Source organism: Phocoena phocoena, chromosome 17, assembly GCF_963924675.1.
Source record: "Phocoena phocoena chromosome 17, mPhoPho1.1, whole genome shotgun sequence".
Lineage (NCBI taxonomy): Eukaryota > Metazoa > Chordata > Mammalia > Artiodactyla > Phocoenidae > Phocoena > Phocoena phocoena.
The window spans coordinates 72,439,241-72,458,541 of NC_089235.1; the positions used below are offsets into that span (position 1 = coordinate 72,439,241).

Consider the following 19,301-nt stretch of genomic DNA (forward strand, 5'->3'; position numbering starts at 1 on the left):
CAGCAACCACGCATCCCCTGTAGCATCTTTGTAAGCAAACAGTAAGTAGCATGATTTTTCTTCCTATTGTGAGGATGATCAGTTGCCTATGTTTACACTGTTCATTTCGGTAACTCACATCCTTCTGCTGGCCAACTGCCCGACCAGTGGTAAACAACTGGCAATAGGGTTTTCTTTTTCAACATATATTCAATCACACTGCATTTTCACAGACTTTGTGTTGTCACCAAAAGAAGATTCTTTCCCTTCTAAGAGCAATTCTCTTAAATAGCAATAATAATTATATCTGCAAAAGTAAAATAAAGTCATCTAAGATTCAATGCTTACTTTGAACAATTACGTATTCTACATCATTCCTGGTGGTTCTGCTTCTTTGCTTGAATCTGACCAACACGTCTTGCCCTATGTTGCCTGTAAGTTGGCTATAGCTCTGTCCCTCATGACTTTATTCCAGAAGCCAGGCTGGAGGATCAGCCCCTATGAAGGACATGTCTTTCTCAACGCAGAGAGGGAACAAAAGAGCTGGCAGAAGTACGTAAAGCCTCTAAAAACTTCTCTTCAGGGCTGGCATCTGAAATTTCCACTCATACTTTATTGGTCAAAGCGGATCGCGTGGCCAAGCTCAAAGTCAGTGGGGTAAGTATACACCTCCATGGGGAGGCACTGCAAGTCACGGGGCAATGAGTGGAGACGGGAGCAGACGTATGTAGAGAGGCAAGGGAATAACTTGAAATAATTATGTGATTTGCAGTCCTCCATCTCTGTCCTAAATATTTACCTCCCTCTCTCACTTTCAAAAATGCTGAGAGGATGTATTTCCAAAGAGGATACCCCCCAGTGCCATTCAATCATGGCAACAGATTTCAAATCTAGAGTCTTCTAATATTTCTATATTGATTCCTTTCGATATGGAGATTTCTGAACCACCTTGCCCCCTACACCCAACATTCAATACTGGAAGAGGGACAGAATAATTTCCACCCAAACTTTCCTGTTTAGAAAGGGGCATAATGGCAGACACACAGCAGTGGCTGTTGCATGGAAATTCTGTAACTGAATGGTCAGACACTGCAAGAGTCCTCCACCCTGTGGATGGAAAATGCTCCTGATAAGGCCCTGATTCTGCTCCCCGGGTGGGGCAACCCAGGCAACTGTTTTGTGGCTCCTGCTTCACCCTCTGGAAAGTAAAATTCACTCCTTTTCCTTACTCTCCTTGGCTACCTCTGGAGATAAGAGAATAGGCTTTCCTCCGCAGCTGAGCAACTTTCTCAGCCTACTTTCGTTCCTGGAAGTTGGAAGATGGCAGAGGTCCTTTGAAGCTTTAAATTGTCATCATCTCTTTGATACCAAGCTAGTACCTCTTTGGCTGGACAGTCTATCAAAAACGTAGTCAACTGTTTTTTATTTACTTGATTCCTGTCAACTCCCTGTGCCAATATCCTTACCTATAATTCTTTTGAGACATATGCATCTCTCTTTTTAATTGCTGTCACCTTGAACTTGTCAGATTACCAGTTTCTTGGGTATTTGTCATGTGTCATACGCATAATTTATGGACAATGTCTTGGAAGAACTTTCAAATTGTTTGGTTTTGTGAGTAATAGATGCTGTCGTCAATATGAATTGTGATCAGATTGTAAGACCAGAATGCCAATAGGGGGTTATTTTGCCTGTAGGTACTATGTGGGTAGGGATGGGGATTTACATATAAATATTTGGAGAGCATGATAATTCAGTTGTGAGTGATACATTAAGAAAAGACAAAGAAATCAGAAAAATGGCCAGCCAGGATAGGTCTGGATTTAATTAAACTGGTTCACTTTAATTCCCTTGTAATAATACTAGAGTATCACATGTTCAGATGGTGACAGAAGAATGAAATCTCTAATGATTTCTTCTGATTTTCAGAGCTTACAATTCAACACAGATTCATCACAATACTTTTATTATTTGCCTTTACATTCGTTCATTTTTTTTAAAGTTTTTATTGAAGTATATTTGGTTTATGATGTTGTTAGTTTCAGCTATACAGCAAAGTGAATCAGTTATACATATACATATAGCAACTCTTTTTTTAGATTCATTCTCCATATAGGTCATTACAGAGTATTGAGTAGGGTTCCCTGTGCTATATAGTAGGTCCTTATTAGTTATTTATTTTTTATATATAGTAGTGTGTATACGTCAATCCCAATCTCCCAATTTATCCCTCCCCCCTTTCCCGCCCTGGTAACCATAAGTTTGTTTTCTGCATCTGTGACTCTATTTCTGTTTTGTAGATAAATTCACTTGTACCCTTTTTTTGGTTCTACATATAAGCGACATCATATGATATTTGTCTTTAACTGATGTTCTCAAACTTTCTTTGTTGTTATTGTGTCTCTTTAGAATTTGTACAATAATTCTTGCAAATAGTCTCTTAAAAATGCTTTAGGTATGTCCTTACTGTATGCTCAGAGTTCATATTCTAATTACAGTGGTAATACCTCTTTTAAAGAGAGAGAGAGATGGAGAGAGACAAGAGATAGACTGAGAAACTGGGGGGTGGAGGGGCAGTTTTTAGAGGAGGAGGATCGAGAGAGACTGATTAGTGAAAACCCAGTAATAAAGTCTTAATAAAAGCTTGCATTCTTGGCAGCAAGAACAGCGTCTTACTCATCTCCGTCAGCCCCAGCAGCAAACACAGGACTTGAAGCAAAGTAAGTCTTCAGAAAAATGTGTGTTTTCATGGAATCACAGCGAGTGAAACTGGGAGTACTCTCAGAGATTACAGCAACTAGATATAAGCGTCCCTGGGAAAGGTGAAAGAGGAACATTTGGAAACACCTGGCATTTGTACATCAATTATCATTTGCAAAACACATACAGCTGGTTCTTTCTAATTTAATCCTCATTACAACTCTGTGAAGTAGATTTAAGATTCTCACTTACATGTGAGGAAAGGAAAATCAGAGAAGTGTCTAGACCTCAACCACTCTGGTGATCGTGTCAGGTCTAACATCCAATTCCTGGTCTTTTTCCAAATCCCTGGCTCTCATACGCTTTCTATTTTAAGTTGCCATTAAAAAACAACAGCAAGAAATAAGGTAATGGATTTGATTTCCTTCAAATTTATAGCCTCCTATGATCTGCATGATACCCATAGTTTTGAAAATAAATAAATAAAAAGGAAAGAAAATAAAGAAAATCAAAGGATGTTTACCCTTGTCTTGGGGAAACTGGCTCTGTTGAATGTTTTGCAAACTACAAATGAGGAAGTAATCTAATACCTGACCACGAAGTTGGATTGCCTCAGTATTTTTTTACTAAGGCAGAACTGTGGCAATGCATGTGCTAACAAGTTCTCTGCCCCAGTCCAGCCCTCTCCCCTCCCCCATGGGGAGAACTCTCTTTCATCTTGAGTGTCTGGCAGTTACCTTGGAGATGTTGGTATTGTTTTCTGGTCCTGACCGAAAAGACAGACACTTAGTTAAATTGCAAGTGACCAGTCAGAGCACATATCCTAACCCTGCATATTCCTGCATGCTTACACTGTATAAGGATGACCTATTAGTGTGTTGGTCTGCTTGACTACACTGTTAAGTGCCTTATGATCAGGAAATAAGATTTTTCCTCCCTATGCTCCTTGGGCCTAGCACTGAACTTGGCACATTGCAGATGCTCAATAAACGCTGTGGGAAAGAATTGGAAGTAGAATGCTGTTTTTTATTTGTCAGAGCTTCAATCAAAACTATAAAGAGTGTGCATCAACAGATGAGTGGATAAAGAAGATGCGGTACATATGGAATGGCATATAATGGACTAGCACTCAGCCATAAAAAAGAATGACATGTTGCCATTTGCAGCAACATGGATGGACTTGGCATTACGCTAAGTGAAATAAGTCAGACAGAGATAGACAAATACTGTATGATATCACATATACGTGGAATCCAAAAAATACAAGAACTAGTGAATATAACAAAAAAGAAGCAGACTCAGAGGTATAGAGAACAAACCAGTGGTTACCAGTGGGGAGAGACAAAGGGGAGGGGCAATATAAGGGTAAGGATTAAGAATTATAAACAGGTGTAAAATAAGCTACAAGACAATAATGTGCAACATGGGGAATATAGCCAATATTTTATGATTACTATAAATGGAGTATAACCTTTAAAAATTGTGAATCACTATATTGTACCCCTGTAACTTAGTTAATATTGTACATCAACTATACATCAATTAAAAAAACCTGTAAAGAATCATAGGGCAATAATAATTTTGGAGTCTGTATAGAATCTTATTTGAAGCTTACTCATCCTTCAAAGCGTATTTCAAATGTCACTTCCTCTATGCAGTCTTCCTTGATTTTCTGAGTCAGAATGAGCACAGTCCTATAGTATCTCTATTTCAAAATGATTCATATTTACCTTCATACTGTACTTTGTTGTTTCTGTATCCACCTCTCCATGACGGCAAGTTCCCTTAGCTTTGGATGCCTCATTTTGTTTTTCTTCCTGTTCTCTCACTCTGCATCACCCAGTTTCTAGTATTAAGCAGAAATCACTCAACATTTGTTGAGTGATTAAGCAAGTACCTGAAAGATAAAAGAATGAGCGCACGCAGGCATGTGGTCTGCCATGTTTGAGAATGCCACTGAATTGCGGCTAGCTCCATTCACAAGGAAAATAATGGTCACTAAGAGGTTAAAAGTGTTCACTATTTGGTTTGTATGCTTGCTATGTTCTGTTGCCTACCTTCTCTTCCCCCAGTTTTAACAATTCCCCAGCCGAGTGTTCTACATTGCAGAGATTTGCCTGTAAAAGCAAATACCTAAGTAATTAGGAATATGAATGTTAGGTCAAACTCTTACTAGATTTGCCTCTCATTTGGCTTGGTTTTCTATCTTTGCAAACCAAGAAGAGTAAACTCAATTTTGTTGAATGGCTATAAATTGTCATTTGGAGTTAGTCAGTATAAGCCAGTTGCAATGAATATTAATTGTTTTTGTTGTCTGGCTCCCATTTTCTTTCAAGTAACAGCACCTCAGTTTTCTTTAAAAGACCCACTTATTCCCATCTCTCAGTCCCTGAGGTTGGGGCCAGTCTCCACTTCCACCTGCCTGATTGGGGATTGGACCCAGGTTCAAGACAAATCAGTATAAGTCATTCCCACAGCCACCATGCTTGGTTCAGAATTGGGCACCTGACAATCTAGGCCAATGAGAGAATGACTTCTAGGACTTGTTTTTATGTTCATTAGGATGTTGCAGTGATGGGTCTGAAGTTGTTGGGGGCCTGGATGTGGATCCCAAGAATCAAGCCAACCCATAGGAAGCAGAGTGAAAGATGTTATCATTTGATCCCTGAATCAGAAGGCAAAACATACCTCATCCGTTTTTAATTCCACAAACGTAAATTCCATTTATGCTTAAGCCTGTTTGCCTTGAATTTCAGTCCCATGCAACCACAAGACTCCTAACACACTGCAGGTCTGAAACTTCCATGTACATAGGAATGATTTAGGATGGCTTTTAAAATACAGGTTTCCGGTCTCTAAGACCAAGATACAGGTTAGGGCCCATGAACTTGCATTTTAACAAACAGCCTGGGTGCATCTAATGCAGATGATTGATGGACCAATGCCTGAGAAACACTGAAAGAGTTCATGGAAGTGATAACAGTAAACAACAATGACCAGAATCAGAGGAGTTTCGAAGTATCAACATAGTAGCAGAAAGTGAAGAGCCCATCCTTTGTTCCAGTATCACAAACGGGAAAATCCATTGAGGAATTAAGAGTTGATTTCATATTCAATGGGAAATATAATACTTTAGGAATGTGAGCAGAATGCTGTGTGTGAACATATGAGAGAGATTATATCTCTTTGTCATGTTCATACCTGGTCTAGGAGCTCAACTGCCAGAGATTAATTCTGGAACAACTATCACTTCTGGTCAGATGGTAAAAGGATATGGTGCTAGAGAGACAAGACAACTAAGTTCTTTGGCAGGTGAAGGATGTGCTATTAGAGCCATTCTCAAAGATTTTAAAATGGAATAGGTAGATATGCCAAGGGTGTCTGTTGCAGTAGGTTAGGTTTCTACTAAACTAGTCTATTTAAAAAAAATCTTTAAATTGCTTTGATTTTCTTCACTGATTATATATATTAAAGCAAACACACAAAATAGATTTCTGTGTTTTGCATGTAATGAAGGAATATCTGGTATTTAGTAACGACTTCTCCCCTTAAAATAGGTATATACAGTTGTTAAATATTCCAGGAGATATTATGGTTCCACATTCATATTTTTAATGTTGGAGAAATTTAGTTCAGTGATTTCTGCCTAAGGACCCTTGTTTCAAGATAATTTGCCCACTGCTTGTTTGGTTCCACTCAAACACAGCTGTAAGTTCTTTCTTTCTAAATTTGGAGATGAAGTATCTGATGGCTAACATTTACCATCTGGACAAGGGGTGTGTTGGGTACGAGAGGAGAGGGGACATAGTGATGCATAGCTTCACTGTATGGCTGGGGAGTCATCTCCAGACTTTTCTATACAGTATGTTGTATCTCTTCCTTGGTTCTGACCGTTGACTGTGTAGGGTCAAAAGCAGCGATGATAGCCTATATGAGCTTTCTATCAGTCTTATCAGACTTAATGTCCCCTTTTTAGAGTTAATACTATGTCACATCTTCTGCACTCTTCTGAAATTAAATCCATAAATGAAATAATCAATCTCCACATATTTAAAAAAAATCAATACAATGCCATAACAATAATGTAAGAATACATTTATGAAAGTAATTTACAATAAAAATAATATCTACCTCAGTACGTAAGTGGTCAGCCATGACTCACGAAGAGCCACAATGAAGCAGTCAAGTGCTAATATGGAAATGTAGATTTATCCTGAATGTAACATAAAATGCAGAATGATATAGGTATGTTCTATCAGTGCCTCAAATACTATGAGTAGCTTTGCCACTGGTGGCATGATTTTTAAAACTGCAATAAAATCTTGGTAATATTCATACAAAGAGGACAGCCTTCCCTCATGCTATATAGTGGCCTCATTCCTCGAAAACTGAGCGCATATTAAAACCTTGTAAAAATACTTTGTGCTTATGCGTAAAACTGAGTTCTAGGCTCCAAAAATGATCAACAGCTTTTTTTTTAACCTACGTGAAAGTTCGGAGGGCCATTCAAAAGTCATGTACGACCTGCGGCAATTCTTCAAGGTATGGGACTGCACTGTGCATTTCAGGATGTCTAGTAGCCCTGGTCCCTCCCCATTAAGTTGCAGCAATGTCTTCCTCCAACCATGTGACAACTAAAAATATGCCTCCTCCGCCCATTCCCAAGGTGCCTTCTAAGGGACGGTATTGACTGCATTGAGGACACTCACCTATACAATCCACTCAAGCCAAGAATCATTTATTGATACATTAGACCCAATTTCCATTTATTTTCTTTCAAGTTACATTATTGGAGGGATCTCTTGTTAAGTCCCAATTAAAATGGAAGAATCATCTGCTCAGGATAGATTGTCAGCAAACTGTGGAAATTGGATAGAATCTGTGCTAGCCTTTACATTATGTATTTTATTTAAATCACAAACAACCTCAAATTTTCAGTGATGTAAAACAACAAATATTTATTTTTTTCTCACCTATTGGTTTGTGGGTCAGCAGGGATTTTGCCAGGGTTCAGTTAGTTAGTTCTGGGCTGAATGTTAGAAATTTGATTACTGGTATTCCCACTGCTGCTGGAGAAAATTTTCCTTATTTTGAACATCACCAGCAGCTTCTGATATATAGTTCTCAGTGAGAGAGTCTAATTGGTATAGCCAAGAATAGAACTTTAGCCGCAAGGGAAACAGGGAACATGAGTTTCTTATACTTTCATCTTATTTAGCGTGAGGTTGACTTTGCCCTAAGGCTCATAAGGTGGGTGTATATGTCAGTTTGCATTAGGTTATGCTATTAACAAACAACCTCAAAATTTCAATAGCTTAAACCAACAAATATTTATTTTTTCCCTTATACTACATATCACTTGTGGATTAGCCTTGTCATTATCTCTTTAGAATATGGGTTGTTAGAGCAGCCACCATCTCAAAAATTGCATTTTGCTGTGCCAGAGACAAAAAGCTTGGTGAACTGGATTTTTAAAATTACCAACTGGCTGTGACAAAACTCACTTCCAATTTCCTTTTATTAGCCAAAGCAAATCAAATGGTCACATATAATTCTAAGGAGGGTGCAAAGTATAATCCTGTCATGTGGAATCTATAAATATATGGTATACTGTACTAATGACAACCATGATGGGAAATTTCCCAAACATTGAAAGAGATTTCAGATGCTGGTCAACTGAAAACCAAGAAGACAAATGTCCACTAGAGACTGTCTTATTTATATCTTTTCCGTATATTGCCATCCTCAGTGTAATCCAGTAGTTATTAGTAACATAGTAAGTGCTGATTGAACGTCTGTTGAATAAGAGGATATGGATGTGGTTGTTTAAATTACTGAATCTCAGTATAATTGAAGCTTAAAGAGTGATACTTTGCTATTTTAACTGCACTCTGTAAAGCATGATAAATGTATTATTTGCATGCAGTGTTGCATTTAGAAAACTTGAGAATCAGAGTGGCACACTGGAAAGAGAAAAAAGATGTTTATCTCAATATTGCTTTGAATGTGTTCACTTTTTGGTTTCCCCAAAGTGGGGACACTTTCTTCTGTGCGTAGTACAGAGTTTGGGATATGGTAAGTATTCAAGAGAAGTAGTTCTGCTGTCATTAGTTGTGTATTCTTAGGAAAGTCATGTCAATTTAGCCATAGGTTCTTGAGCTACACACACACACACACACACACACACACACACACACGCAACACACACACTATGTCTTAGTAATATTTGTCTTTTGTGTTGTAAGGATCTCCTAGACTATAAAGGAATACAACTGTGCGATTGTGGTTGTCATGTGGTGTACTTACAGCACAGTTCCTGCCACTAGGCATTCATTCAATAGACGTTTATTTAGTTTATAACAGTAACCATTTGCTCTATTCTTAATGTGGAATGGGGTGGATATCTAAGAAAGCTTGTAGTGTGCCTTTACAAAAGTTTGCCCAGGGTGCTGGGATTGAGGAATTTTGAGAACCTGGTTCCCAACAAATCAACAACAGTGACATTCAATGGGCTTCGTCCTCACCTCCCAAAGGTCAAGCACTTCACAACTGCCAATGGGGTCCCGGGGCCCGCGTTCCTTCCTTTGGTAACCAGGGCCCCTCCCGCCAGCTGTCAGCCAACTGCCGCAAAGCCCCGCCTCCCAGGGCGGCCCTCCAATCGGCCGCACGGCCCGGGCCAAACCCTCTTGCGTCACGTGACGCGACCAGGCCAGCTTCCGGTTCGTCGCGGGCGGCTGACGTCGTCTGGGCCGGCGTCGCGTCAGGGCTGGCCGGCGGCGGAGGAGGCGATGGCAGCGGACACCGAGCGGGCTTGAGGGCTCGGACCTGCTCCCTCCCGCGCGACCTCAAGCCCGACCCCGCGCTGCGGCCCCAGCTGTCTCCGCTCCGCTCCTGCTCCGTCCCCGACCGCTGCCTGGGAGGAGGCGGAGGCGGAGTCCCGGGCTGGCCATCCTGTTCGCGCCCCGGCTCGGCCCCGGACAGCCCGGCAACTGTGCAAAGAGGAGGCCGAGTCGGTAAGAGGCGGCGGCGCCTGCAGGGCCTGGAGGCCGCCTGGCCCCCGCCTGGCCGCCCGGGACACCCCAGCGCTGGTGTCTGTCTCTGGCCTGCTCCCCTCCCGCGTCCCTCTCCGTAACTTGCCGCCCCTATTGTCTGGGCGCCGCCGCTCCCTCTACCCCTCCCTTCCTCCCCCCCCTGCCGAGGGCCGGACGGCTGTCAAACCTGGAGGCGTCTCCTGCACCCTGGCCGCCCGGTCTGAGCCTTTCCTGTCTGTCTCTGGTCAGCTCCCTCCGCCCCGCATCACCTCCCCCCACCGTTTTTTTGGCCCCGCGGCCATTCTCTGACCATTGCTTCATTTTCCCAGGGTTGTATCTTCTAGTTGATTTACTCTTCCTTCCCGTTTGTCAGGTCCTCAGGTTTCACCACCCTTATATATTTTTGCTTTCTTGTTCGTTTTCCTTCCCGATTTTTATTCCTCTCCGTTCTCTCCGTCCCCCTTTCTCTTTCTGCTTCAGGTTTTACCCCTCTCCCCCAATAGACTGTTTATTTGTCTTACTTTTCCTTAATTCAGATCCCTCCCCATCTGCCCCTCTCCACCCAAGAAGAAGGAAATCTTTCCTTTTCTGGCATCTCATCCCGCAGTGTCACTGGGGGGGGGGGGGGAATTATATGTATTAACTTTGTCACTTCTTGTGGGTTCTAAGTTTGATCCTAGAAAATGTTAGTGTAACTTCTCAATTACCCCTTACTAAGTTCTCCCTGTGAAGAGCAGCAGAAAAGGTGGATTACATTTCTACAAGTAACTGCCTTGTGTGTTGCACACTGACCAGACCGCTATTAAAAATATTCATACTACTGTTTCTTTTGCACCAAACGCCCTCTGGCTGAGCCTACTGTTAACTTTAAGGCATTAATCTTTGCTGCTGCCCTGGCAGGCAGGAGGATATCTCCGCCCCCCCCCCCCATGAGTATTTAAGTTTGATTTTACGTATTTTTATGACATGTATTGCTGTATTTGGCATATGTGGCATGTATTTTCCCTTACTTAGCAGATTCTTTCTAAGAGGAAAGGGCAGTTGGTTTTTATGCTTGCTGTTTTGTCCCTTTAAAATTGTGACAAAACCATTGAAAAAACGTGACACAGTTGTGTGTTTTCTTTTTTAAATTGGGAGGGAGCATAGTCATGTTAGTAATTCTATATTTCAAAACGGTTTTAGAGATTTCTCCTCTCCCCCAGTAGGATTCCATTCCTGACTAAATATTATATTTTGATTGGGCTGTTGCAAAATGTATTCATATTCCTCTGGTGTTAGTTAGTGAAAAAGAGGCTACCTCAAGTGTGCTAGCTCGCCACTGGCCAAGAGGATTGTGAATATTCCACATGTTCGTGGTCTAGAGAGGAATAGGTATTCCTTTGTAGTTTTTTGTTTGAACGTCCAATCATTTTTATTGTCAGTGTGGGTACTATGTTGAAATATAGTAGAAATAAATTCTCAGAGTTAAGAAATGTCTATCATTGTTGCTTGTTGAATGTGAAGAAAAAGAAAGAAATTTCCTCTGCAAGTTTATATGTTAAATTAAAATTATTGAATCATGTGCTACCAAGGTGGGAGATCATAGGTAATGAGAAATCCTAATCACAAGAGGAATTACTAAATCTGCACTGGAAGAGTGTGTCTGCTGTTTCTTCCATCATTGTGTTCTTTAGTGTGTTATCAAGTGTTTTATGTTACAAGGCACTCAATAAATATTTGTTGAAAAACTTGGTTAATTTGTTCTCTTAAGAATTTCAGTAGTCATATGCCAGAATACTCAATTGTCCTGAGTTTTCAAAGACAGAAAAACATTTTCAGCTGTTATCCTGAAGAATTTTCTTGGGTATTTTCGAGTTAAAATTTAAAGCATTTTAGCCATTAGTTAGTTTTAATCCCCATCTATTCATTCTTTTAAAGTAGTTAGCTTTTTAATCTCCCTTTTCTTAATTCATTGTTAAGATTGCCTGCAAGTTGTACAGTACTTTACCTAGAGGTATTGGTAATCATCATTCAAATTTCTTAAAAATTTGGCAGTTATTTTAACTTCTCATGTAATGTTTAAAAAATTCTGTTTAATCCCTTGTGCCTTTTATGCATCAGAATCTAATTTTTTTTTTCTCTCTTGAGGTAGTGAAAAGAGAATTCCGAAGAACAGGATCTCAAGATGAGTAAAAAGCCCCCAAATCGTCCTGGAATCACTTTTGAGATTGGTGCTCGTTTGGAGGCACTGGACTACTTACAGAAATGGTATGGAAAATACGGAGCCCTTGACCTAAAGCATGATATCTGTAGTTTTACATGGGCTGGTTAATTGCTCTTCTTCTGACAGTGGCAGAAACATTAACTTGTTCACATTTTGAATAAACATATACATTGTTTATTTAGTTTTCCTACTCTTCAGATTTTGCAGTTATCAGTACTCTTTTGTACTTAATATGAGCTCTGTGGGTGGTAGGAGGGAGAAGATTAATCCAGATAACCAGATTCCCAAGTTTCAGATAAAACTTGATGCAAATCTACTTTTTTTGGCCTGTGTCAGAGGTGGTCTTTCAAACTGCAGAATATGTTGATGGTTAGCAGAGTTGTCATTCACTGTTCCACCTAAAACCAAAACCCAGTTTACCTCCTCCTTCCCCAGAGTGCACTGACCTAAAGGCAGGTTGTTACTGTTTCCAGTTTTAAATGAGTAATCCTTTCAGGCCTTCTCTTATTTCTTCTCCTATACCAGCCATCTGTGATAAGGGGTGAATTCAGACACCTCCAACATACCCCTACATACAATGGTGTAGGAGAAATTGGTTACCTAGGATAAAATCACCACCTGGAAAGGAGAGAAGGGGAAATAGCACACACCAGGATCACTGGACTGCAGTAAGAATGAGAATTCCCTCTTTCTCCTAGGGAATGCCTTCCTCATTCCTGTTAGCTGGCCTCCAGTTCTGCTCTCTGGGTGGCTGTCTCTTGGTTCAGCCTCAGTTCCTCTTGAAGCCCATTTATTTTGATGAGGGGTCTAGCAGTTCAACAACTTTACCAGCCTTTTTGACATTTTCTTTTCACTACAACTCCCTTTAAAATGTAGTGGGCATTTTGTAGATTTGTCTTTGATGGATTTGTATTAAGTCAACTTCCTGAGTTGGCATTGGCAGGCAGAGAAATCTTGATTAGTCATGATACTTGACTTTAGACCAGCCTGGGGTTTTTTTCTATTAGCAAAAACAAAGGTGTTGGAACTCTGCAAACGTCCGTGACCCCCAGCTTAGTGGGCTCTGCTTGGGACAGTTTGAATCTACAATTTGAGATGGGAAGGCACAGTTATTTGGCGTCACGCCTCCAAGCTGCATCTCAGTGAGTGCTTCTTTTTAGGGGGCTTAATTACCCTCATCAGCTGGAGAATGTACACAGTGTTCTCAGGAGGGGCTTGGAAAGCACCTGGGAACCAGGCAGTAGCATCTCTCCTAGTCACAATGGTAAACAGTGTGTCCAGATGTTGTCGAATGTTTTTTTTGGGGGGGTGGGGGGGTGGAGGGCTTATGTGCTCCTGATTGAGAGCCACTGCATTAGACCATACAATGAAAGATGCTATTTTAGTCAGTAATTGGCTCTCTTTGGTTCTGATTTTGACCAAAAGAAGCTTTTTGCTCTGAAGGGACACACTATTGAACCTCTCTGTGATGCAAGAGTATGAGAAATGCTACTTCTTTGATGTTAATCTTAAATTATTTTTTTTCTTTTTTTTAAAGTTACTGGCTTTTTGAATTATTAGTTAATTCATATTACGCTTTTCTTAGGCTTCCAAACTGACAAAGTTGCGATTGAACTAGCTTCCAGTTTCGGAAAAGCACATAGTTTATTAGTTCTCCCAATGGCCTTAAGGGATATTGACATAATTAACTGGTCTTAGTAAGAAACTCACTTTTAGTGGTGAAATGTTTCCTAATTCATCAGCTGTTGAATCGGTGATTCAGTAGTTAAAAAGATTATGGAAAAGAACTACTTTAAAAATTAAGTCTGAGTTTGCTTTTAGAGTATTTGGAATGTCCGAAAACAAATAAAAGTTGTAGCTTAATTTTTTCATTATCTTATGCTTCTCATCAAAAAATTCCCAAGTGCTTAGATAGAGTGATATCATGCAGATGTACTCATTGATGAAGGTTAGATTTAATTTTAATGACCCCAGTAATAACGGTCTCTTTAAAGTGAGTACACATTAGCCAGAATAATCGCATACGATAATCACTGCAACTTGCTGTCAGTTCGATTTTTGTGAGCTCATTTATATGACGATTTTAGCATTCTGCTCTAGTGGGGCTTTAATTGCAAAAGCATTAAGAGTATTGTATATACGTATTCTAGGTAATTGAAAGAAATAATTTTCTTGTGACTTTGTTACTGTCAGTAGTCTCAAGCAGTGTTTCGGCTTGGGTGGCCCTTTAATTTAGTATTAAAGTACTTTACTGTAGGACAAGTAATTAACTGCTGAGATTTATTGAATTTTATATGGGGCACAAAAGAAGTTCTGTGAGACATGGTGCTCTTAACAGATTTTATTTTTAAATGAGATAAACTTTATTCTTTATATTGTTTCTTTTGTTAAGGGCCATTCTGTATCCCCTATAAATTCCACACATTTTTGCTTTAATATCATGTAAAAATATAGAAGGATTATTTAAGTGTTGAGAAACTTTGATATTCTTACGAGGGCAAAACAGTTAATCACTGAAAATATAGTGAACTAATTTCCTTCCGTCTTTCATCCCTCCCTCTCTACTTTCTTTCATATTCTCTTTGGGTTGCATCCATATTGAGTGCTTAGTCTTCCACATTTATTCATTCAGTTGGAATAGTATTGAGGCCCTACTCAATACTATTCCATAAATGTCTTTTGAATTATAGGCATTGGACAGGGAGGGACAGGCAGAAATGCAAGTATTACTTACTCTCTTTGTACGTAAGACATTTACAATAAGCAGTATAGCTGTTACTAAGAAAATGACTTATATGTTGATACATTAGCTTTTAAAGAGAAGTACGGAGGGAAAGTTGTGATAGTAGGGCACCTGAATGCCCATTTGTCTTATATGTAGAAGGTGTCCTATGTTAAAAAAAGGAAAATATTTTTTAGTATGTACTCTAGAAATAAAAGGATAAACTCTAAATTTAGTGGGCAGAAATTAAAGTTAAGCTCCCACATTTAGGTTTGGGGTAGATTTAAGAGGAAGACTCAACCTATTTTTTGGGGGGAAAGTACATTATTATTCCTTGAGCAAACCATATCACATATTCTTTAAAGTTCGGAAAGATACTTCATCCTCGAAAATACACTCCACATTTTAAGTAGCAGTTTATTACTTTTTGCTTTCAAAGTAATTTTCCAGTTACATCGGAAAACCCTGGTGGTTTGATTATTTACCAATACTAATGAATGCAGGCCCTGAGAAGCCAGTGAGAGGCCAGTTGCCTTCTGTTCCAGTGAGTGGTTTTTGATACCTGGATCTCTTCTTCTTCTTCTTTTTTTTTTTTTAACATCTTTATTGGGGTATAATTGCTTTACAATGGTGTGTTAGTTTCTGCTTTATAACAAAGTGAATCAGTTATACATATACATATGTTCCCATATCTCTTCCTGGATCTCTTCTATATGGACTAAATCTAACTCCTACTGAGAAGTGTGGGTTGCTTTAATTTTTAAAAAATTTGTAGTTTTACTCAAAACATTTTAATGTCTTTCTCAACAGTCTTTTAATTTAAAAGGCTTTGAAAAGACTTTTAATGTGTTAATGTTCACAGCTAACACAGTCAACCATTTTCTGTCTTATCTCACTCATATATGCCACTGCAGCCTCTGTATATCCAAACCTGAACATATTAGCTTTATAATTTCTTGAATGCAGTAACATCATAAGAATGAAGATAAATACAGGTCGTTGATACAGGAGTGTGTTTGGGGAAAGAGAAAGTTCAGAGTTGAAGTTATATTTGAGACACTATCAGTGGATTCTAAAGAGGAAAGAGGCAGGTTCAAATTCAGACTGCCACTTTCTGATCCTGTAAATATGAGTTAAGTCCTTGAACTTGGTTGGCTTAGCAGTAAAATGCAAGCAGTGTTACTGACTTTTACTTACAGAATTATTTTAAGGATCAAATAAAATAATATATTTAAACTTGCTTCAAATTATATAAAATAATACATAATTATAAAGCACTGAGGTAAATGCAAGGGAAGAGGGAGAGTTGAAAAATATATCTTTGGGGATCTGAAGACTCAATGTGTAAGTTTTTAAATGTAGCCTTAGTGTTGACATGAGAATGGCCTGGAATACAGAAGGAATATCATGTCATTGCAACATGCTATAAAACCTTTTTGAGGTGATAATGAAATCCTTGTTTTTGCAGAGTTTTATAATTTAGAAAGCACCCTTAAAAATGTTAAAGTATCTAATCATTCTGAACATTGTTCAGTAAAAAATGTGATAAACCAGTTTTGACTACTGATTTAACTTTTTGACTGAAATTAGAATACTCTATAGCAAGTTTTAGTTGTGAAAACAAAACAAAGTAATATGCTCTGCTGTTACTCTTCAACTTGAAATTATAAAGTCATTTTAAAATATTCAGATGAGTTACGCTCGTCCAACCTTTATTGGAATATTTCTATGTAATTCTCTTCTAGATCTAAAGGAAAGGAAAATGAAAGATAAAAAAAATGTGGAGATGTCTGCAAGTACAGAGTTTGATAGAACAGTATAAATTTGAATTGACAAATGCTGTTTCCACACATTTGGAGTTTTTTGAACTGTATGGAACATTTGCAAATGTGAGTTTTTAAACTGTTCATGAACAGAATTTTAGTAGAGTGGGAAAATCAAAGAAATTTAGATTGTAGGAAGTACAGATACTTTCTAATTTAAATAAAATTACATATTGTCTGAATTAAAAGGGATTGTCTTTTACTGATTGGATTTGCTATTCAAAGGAAAACACTAGTAGAGATAAGTTGTGTGATCTATATTTGGAACAGAAGTGTGCTCCTGAAAAGTAGTATGTAGATGAAATTTAAAAACTGAAAACACATTTAAATTACGTTAGGTGAGTTTGGAATTTGTAAAACCATAGGTGAATACTTTTAAAAATATTATTTTGCTAATATAAATAAAATTTGTCCTTTTGTATGTTGACCTTTCCTAAATCTCTTTGTACTTGGAAAGTATTGATTCTGAGTCACCACCTTTGACAACCTAATTTCAGCTGTAGACTCAGAAAAATGTACCATCGTGTTTATATACCAAAATAACTGAGTAATATATATTATGGGTGGTGGTAGAAAACTTACCCGTGGACTCCAGATTAAGGACCCTGCCTGTAGAGAATTTCAAATTGAAATTCATAAGACTTGTTTTTAAATTCTGAGATTCTTTACATTCAGAAAGTCGCAAGTTTTGAATCCTAAGATCTAAGTGAACCCTCAGTTTAATAATCATCAAACAGGTCTGCACCAGTATACAGACATTTTAGTAGTTTAATTTTTTAAATTTTCCACGAAAGAAAACCCCATGAACTTTTAAAGATAAAGTTCTCCCTTCCCCTCCCCTTTCCCCCCCAACAAAAGAATGTTGAAAGCAAGATTAGAAATAGTAGACATATTTATTTTGAAACACACCTGCTTTGTTCTTATTGTTCTTTCTCTAATAGTCTTCCTTTCATTATGTTGATTCATGTTTTTTTTTAATTGAGCTTTTTCTTTTCTGCTCAAATTTTTTGCTTATCCTAGATTTCTTGAAAGGCAAGAGAAAAGGAATATTGAAAAAAGTAAATTTAACTAAAGTCAGAAAATGTGGGTTCTAGGTGCTGTTCTGCCATGGACTGTGGGACTTTGGAGACTTACTTTTCTGCTTTAATGTCCTTAAAGTGAAGGTGTGACATATTCAGTGATCTCTCAGATTGCTTGAACTGGAAACTCAAGCTCTTTTATCTACTTTTCACCTATTCAGGGGTGACAGGTTTTTTAATCTCACTTTTAGATAGGTAAATAACAGCTTGAGGCAGAAGTAAAGTAGGCAAGGACTATAAGTCCAATGTAGTTTGCCCAAAACTGCTGGTCTCTAGAAGAAGAGAAAATGTATTGAAAAAGGTGGAGAAAGGTGAATATAATTGGGAACAAAAATATAGGGGTTTGAAGTATTTGTAGAATAGTGGTATTGGGCCGGTAGTTACTCTTTCTACATCCTGCTCTCCCATCATTTAAATGCTTTCTCATTAACTGTTTAATTTTGAAATTACTTAGAATCATAACTATTGGCTTTAGTACTTTAACTCACTAACTTTCTGTGTAGTACCCATTCACTAACACATTGGTTCTCTTACAAAGTTCGTTGATCCTACAGTTTTGAAAGTGATTCAGGTGAAGTCTGAAAGAGTAGTTCTTAAACATGAGCCTGCGTAAGAATCACCTGAAGGGTTTGTCAGGCACAGATTCGTGGGCCCAACAGCTACAAGCTTCTAATTTAGTAGATCTGAGGTGGGGGCGATAATGTGCATCCTAACAGGTCTCCACATGATGCCGATGCTGCTGGTCTAGGGACCACATACGAGAACCACCGGTCTAGACCGTACAGAATTGTTAACCTGAAGATACAGTTTTTGAGGCAGACAGCAGTGGAAATATCCTGGATTATTTTTTGAATTTATAGTCTGTTTTAACTGTTTATGTTAGTTGGAGGAAGTTAAAATGTAAGTATGGACAAAGTGATGCATGATCCAGAAACCCTTTTCTGTTATTTTTCAGTACAACAGAATATATTGAGCTGCGTGTGCTCTGGTGTGCGTCAGTTTTCTTGCTCCTCTTTCTGTAGTCCCAAGCGCTATCTGGCTGGATAGTTGTTAGGGTTTAGGCCCTTGTTGCTTTATTAAAAAAAAAAAAAGGCTCCCTGTGGTTACGGTTAATCATGGATTGACTTTTATTGTTCTGTGCCTTGTGTGCGTTCATGTAATGGCAAGGGTTGGATCACGAGAGAAGACAGTTTTATTTGCTTATCTGATATTTGGTTGAAGTTCGGTCATCATCTATCACACACATCCAGTTCCCTATTTGTTACATTTTTCCTGCTGAATATTATTATTATGTGTTGTGAGATTTTACACTTGTCTTACCACATTATGTAATGCTTTGTTTTGTGGTGAGTAATTGATTAAAGTCAGTAATTAGGAAATAATTTATCTGTGGTGGTAATCAATTTTACAAAAAGAATGTTTTGCAATTCTAGTTTCGCTGACAACTGTATCTGCAGATGCTTAAGGGTTTTTAATTTTATTTTTAAATGATTTTTTTAACTGAGGGAGAGAATACTAGCTTTAAGTTTTAAAAATTGGTAGTATAATTTCTTAAAAGAAATTAACATGGTATTGAAAAGGCAGCTTAGTTTTGTTATTCTTCATAAGTGTTTCAGTGTTTTAGTATTTTATATGGCTTTGTATTGAAGAACTATTGACCGTTCCTCCTACCACCTCCTACAGATCATTGATCAGCAGATAAATTTTTTCTTCTTATTAAATTAGAAACTAGTATGTAAATATTACATTATTTCAGTCATTAAA

General features: G+C 38.4%; 1 protein-coding gene across 2 annotated transcripts in view; it reads left to right on the top strand.

Annotated features, from left to right (window-relative positions):
- The first annotated feature begins 11,874 nt into the window (after positions 1 to 11,874).
- The window catches only part of PHF20L1 (PHD finger protein 20 like 1), a 73,298-nt gene continuing 65,871 nt past the window's right edge, over positions 11,875 to 19,301 (top strand). For both annotated transcript variants that reach the window (XM_065895216.1, XM_065895217.1), the window contains exon 1: positions 11,875 to 11,957. In XM_065895216.1, the coding sequence (XP_065751288.1) occupies positions 11,875 to 11,957 (83 nt within the window). The remainder of the gene's footprint in view (positions 11,958 to 19,301) is intronic.